General features: G+C 42.4%; 1 protein-coding gene across 2 annotated transcripts in view; it reads left to right on the top strand.

Moving 5' to 3' along the window:
- Nucleotides 1-5,503, top strand: part of gsk3ba (glycogen synthase kinase 3 beta, genome duplicate a) — a 30,410-nt gene that overhangs the window by 14,884 nt on the left and 10,023 nt on the right. For both annotated transcript variants that reach the window (XM_034884621.1, XM_034884622.1), the window contains exon 3: nt 2,191-2,274. In XM_034884621.1, the coding sequence (XP_034740512.1) occupies nt 2,191-2,274 (84 nt within the window). The remainder of the gene's footprint in view (nt 1-2,190; nt 2,275-5,503) is intronic.

The following is a 5,503-nucleotide window of genomic DNA, read 5'->3' as shown; positions in this document are numbered from 1 at the left end:
TGCTCTCTGATAGGAGCCCTGAAGCGGCTAATACTCGTCATCCAGCATTCACAGGGTAAAACAAGAAAAACCCAACAGAAGGATAATCCAAAATAAGAAAAAACTGACATTTTAGCTTGCATATTATGCGGATTTCGATTTATGCAAATATGATGGACAAACATGTGATCATATTATGTAAATCCACATCCTGACGCCTATGCTGTAATAAATGTCCTATTAAAAATATTTGTATGCATGTCACTGCAGTGTGGGTGCTCCGTGCTGCTTTTGTACAACAATCAATAGCACAAAACCCCTCATTCTACTATTCAAGCTGCTCACAGCTTCAAAAAGAAAAGCCAGACTATTATGGAGTGACTCCACTACTCTTCCACAATCTGATGTTAACTTGTGTCCCTGTATTCTGCTTTCTTTTTGTTTTCTGTGACCATTCCCCATGCAATTTCTGCAGTGGAGTCCACTCTCTCCAATTGTTACACAAGTCAACACGAAGCATTGCAATAAAGAAGAGGGGGAGGGGTGGAGACATGCAGAAAGGGACAAAATATGAACTGTAATGAAGCTGTTAGAGCTTTATGTAATGCTTAAATTCCTGCCCTCCCTTGAGAACGTTGAACTCCTTATGCACAACCACTTCCTGCATGAACACACTGTATCTGAATATAAATGTAGTGCCCTACCAGAGTTCAATGCTTACATCTCGTTCTAGTGGCCCTGTGAGAGCCCGTGGCTCGTCACACTACAGGGCCTCAAGGCAATATTTCCTTTTAACGCTTTCCTTTTGTATCGTTTTCTTTAAAGTGTTTCTGCTCTGGGTCTGTGTTGTGAACTCATTTTGCTTTCCGGTTGCTTTCCTCACCTTGCAATTATTGCTGATTTTGATGTGAACAGACATGATGCCTACAATATGCAATTGTGAGATAACGTTTTAGCCTGTGGGATTTATCCTTTTGTTTTGCAATAAATTACCCTTTTCAACCATTTATCAGCATTCTTTAGCTGCCACCACATTTGATTTTCTCAAATCTCAATTCCTGACAAACTAGCACAATGAGCTTGTGACAGTGAGTTGGCTTACAATAAGATCATTGTGTCACAGGGGATTAGTGGCAAATGTGTTTTTTGTTACAAGACACGCCAATGTGAAGTTTTTTAAAATGTTTTTTCTATTCTGTTTGGCTTTAATGCAGCCGTGCTGGTAAAGGTCCCATCACTGCAAAAAAAGCAGTGTCTAAAAACAAGATAAAAACTATAAATCTGAGGGAAAAGGTACTCAAAAGTGAAATTATCTGCAGTAAGATTATTTCACTTGACAAGCTTGCTTGATTGAAGATTATAGTGTGAAGTTGAATACACAAAACAAGATAAATTCAGTCCTAAAACAAGATAAATTAAACTTCAAAATATAAGTTGTTGTTTTTTATCTTGGTAAGAACCAAAAAATTTGCAGTTTCTGTCACTTGCCACTTATTGAAGTTTGTCTTTATCCCCCCCGATTGTCTTTGGTTTTTTAACATTATATGTTCCTCATTAATACATATTCCTCCAGCCTGCCTATGGTCCCCCAGTGGCTGGAAATGGTGATAGGTGTAAACCTAGCCCTGGGTATCCCGCTCGGCCTTTGAAAAAATGAAAGCTCAGATGGGCCGAACTGGAATCTTATGACCTCATAAGGGGCAAGGTTACCTCCCCTTTCTCTGCTTTGCCCGCCCAAAGAATTTGGCCCAACCATGAGAGAGAGACATCATGGCTTTCAACCGAGCAAAGTGGCAGTTGGTCAAGGCCACACCCCGGCCTCCACCTAGCCCCCCCCCTCTCTACTCCTCAAAAGCTACAGACTCAGAAATGGAACATACTAAAGAAAGCTCATTGTGGGACTTGCTCTAATGGCTGTATTTCTGCACCAAGGTTGAATTTTGGGAAAGAGACTTCAGATATGGTATTAGGGGACCACTAAGGTCTGTATATAAGGATCCAAAGAGCACCATGTCATGGGACCTTCAAACCGTGCATGTAACTAACTTCTGGGTAGATAACACTTTATTGTCCCTTATTGTGCTGTGGGTCCAATAGAAAGCTTTCAAGGACTCCATAAGGTCCACCGACTCACTTCTTGAATCATGAGCAGGAAAACTAGATGCAATATGAAAAAATGTAATTTGTCATTTATGTTTTTGTCTTGTGCAGAACCGTGAGCTGCAGATCATGAGGAAGTTGGACCACTGCAACATAGTCCGCCTGCGCTACTTCTTCTATTCCAGTGGAGACAAGGTCAGTTGGCTGGGTGTGTTTGAGGTTTGTCTCTGGGCCGCATATTTAATTGTTTAATACCACACTGAAGTTTTATATTTTTATTGAAGTACTCAATTTTTCATCTTCCAAGGTTCACAGGGCTTATTGAATGTTTTACATTATTGATTCATTGGTTTAAATCAGAGTAGTAATACAATTGAGCTTTCTCCCATGTTCAGGAATGTCATGACTATTAATAATCACAATAGTAAGAAATGATGCCATCTTTTTTCAGCCGTAGTACGTGTTTCCTTTTCCTTTTTCTGCCTCTTTGATTTTTTTGTATTGCCTGTGTTGCCTTTTGAACTATTTCTGTCAGCTGCACCATCTATCATCTAGACAAGGCTGTAGTGCATACAGTGGATTGTAACAGGGAAGTCCCTCTCTTTGATTGGGCCCGGCCATGCTGCCTCTCTCTGTCAAACATTGGCGGTCCCCTAAAGACTACAAGGCTGGACATTCAACTGGCTGACAAGCAGGCAGAGGTCCACATGTCAAATATAGACATGAACCTGGCAGACACGCTGATAGGACTATACCCATGACTCTGCACTTAGGAATGCTTCCATGTTGCACACCTACCAAGGCCAAGGCTGTGGGGGCTTATAGAGGGGAGATGAGGATGAGGGTGGGTGGGAGGAAAAAGGGCTGATAGACGGGTAGGGTAGGCAGCAACTATTTGTCAGACCAGGGGGTATCGGTTAATTATAGACTCACCTGAGCCCGCCCCTCCATGCTGTAAGCTCCACCCAGTTCCCACCCTTTGCCTTATGCCATGTGGTCACTGGCCTCTGGGAATGGCAGCTAATTCTTGGTATACTGACACACTGACAGCGGTGACACCCCCCCCCCCTCACGGTATCCCTCCAGGCTAATTATGGAGACTGGCAACGTATTATAGGTGTGGGGATTTACCACCCATAGAGCCTTGAGAGAGGGGGGAGGGCTAGGGAAGTAGGCAAAAGGTAATGTCACCTGTGTCGGGATGTATGGGGGTAGATGGAAAGTTGCAGAAAAGTTGACAGATGTGTAGGCAAGGCTGAAAAAAGATAAGGGCATTTGTGTGTAGATTCCAGTGGTATCCTGATGTGAGGGTTCATGCTGGATGCAGCTGTGAACCAGGTTAGGACTGTTGCAACTGTAGCTGCCAGCATGTGACCAGGTAGTCTTATGTAACTGGTGGCATGTGGTGTGCTCAATGAACACAGTGTGCTTTTACCCTTTAACCACTTGTACAATACTGTTCAAACAGAAGGCCACAGGTCCAAACAATGTAGACAGGTAGGCAAATAGCGGTTTAACTTTTACCTCTTAAAAATATGCAGTCAGAAAGCATAGCAGCATAAAACAACTATTGTGTTAATTACATTGACACAAATAACTTATATGAATTACAAAATTCAAGAAAACATTGGAGGCATGGTAGGATTAACCCACTTGAGGGCCTCGGGGTAAAAACATTGTTGACCCCACCTGTCCTCTGGTTTCTGTTAAGGTCAGTGCAAACAACAGTCTACTAGAAGAAATTACACTATTAATATTTGCACAGAGTCACTGTGCATGACTGGTAATGAGTGGCGTAGTAATTTGATTAAATTAGTAAAGTGCCCATTGAAAAGGGCACTACTTCTACATCAGATAGACATTGTGCTACTATATTACCTTACCTTACAAAGAACGATGCAGATTCAGATTCACATACACATACACACAAATACATACAGAGACGTCTCACTTTATTAAATACATACAACTTTGTTAAGGGAAAAATGTATATAGGTTATAAGGATTAGGGACTAATGCTAAACTCATTAATGCTGGTATCACACCATACTACAGATTTCTACAAGAGTTAATCAAATACAGTGTGTGCATCTATGTTGACACTTGGGGCTTTTGGGGCCCCAGTAGTTCCCCTGTAGCGGTTTTACACTTTGTGTGGTTGATTATCCAGCCTTGAGTAGAGGGAGGAACTGCCTGAGCTGTTTTCATGTGCCGACAAGTTTATATCAGACTTTAAGCAGAACTGACACATCTTTGGATTTTCATGTTTGATCCACTGAGCTCTCATTTTAAGGCTGAGTAAATAACCAGGCTGCCCCAAGTTGGTCATTTGAACATGACTGGGCACATACACAGTGCACAGAGAGTAGGGGGAGAAGTAGATGGATAGGTCCACAACTTATTTTTGCCCCGGGAGCCTGCTAGCTGGTTAATGTGACCCTTGCCATCCCAATGTTGCTCTCTAGTGGCCAGTATTCTAACATCATACACATACTGATGGTAATAGACAGACTGTGGATGAACAGCATTGCTTCCAGGTAGTGATCCAGGTTTGGTGTGTTGTCAGCAGACCTACAGGACTTGCTAAGTGAGAGTTTATGGCAATGACAGAGCCTGACTGTGGCCATAGCACATAATTATAGACGTATTCTTAGATCCGTAGGCTGATGATGAAGTGCAACTGCAACTATTGGTGTATTTCAAAATAAGTATACTTTACTCACCCTAATGTCCCTCTACCTCTTCCTGTGCCTCTCTGTGCTCCTTGATTTCAAGCTAATATAAGCTACACATGTGGAAACTGACATGCATACTGTATATTTCTGCACAGATTCCATCGATCTCCTTCTCTTACACAGTGTGACATAGCAATGGATGTTGATATAAAGCTGAAAACGTTATTCAGGTGCAAGCAGTTTTTATCTGCAAATTAGAGGTTGAATTATTTAGCCAGGCGTGACAAAGGAGCCAATCAGATCCTCGGCTTACTAACCATCTGGGAACATGCAAAGGAAGTGGCTTTGTAGTAAGGCAGGAAGTGAGTCATCACTGTTGCTAGGCTAAATATAGCTTTGAATGTGTTAGCAGGAGGCGGGGCGGCCCTCTATTCATCACAAATGTTATCAATGAGTGTTTTGCTTTTGGATGCACACACACACACACACAAACACACACGGCTGGAGGAGAGAGACACATAGATAATGAGTGTTGGGGGGAGGGTGATGCCAGTGACGGATGAGTGTGCAAACAAAGCTACCCGTGTATGAGAGCTGTTTCAGAAATGTTGCTCATCTGATATCTCTATCCGTTTGGGCCTCCCAGTCCTCACGGCCCGTTTCATTCAGTCACCATATACAGTGGGTACGGAAAGTATTCAGACCCCTTTAAATTTTTCACTCTTTGTTTCATTGCAGCCTTTTTCCAA

Source organism: Etheostoma cragini, chromosome 11 (assembly GCF_013103735.1).
Source record: "Etheostoma cragini isolate CJK2018 chromosome 11, CSU_Ecrag_1.0, whole genome shotgun sequence".
NCBI classification, from domain to species: domain Eukaryota; kingdom Metazoa; phylum Chordata; class Actinopteri; order Perciformes; family Percidae; genus Etheostoma; species Etheostoma cragini.
Note: the sequence above shows the minus strand (reverse complement) of the source record. Positions and strands in the feature narration are given on the sequence as shown.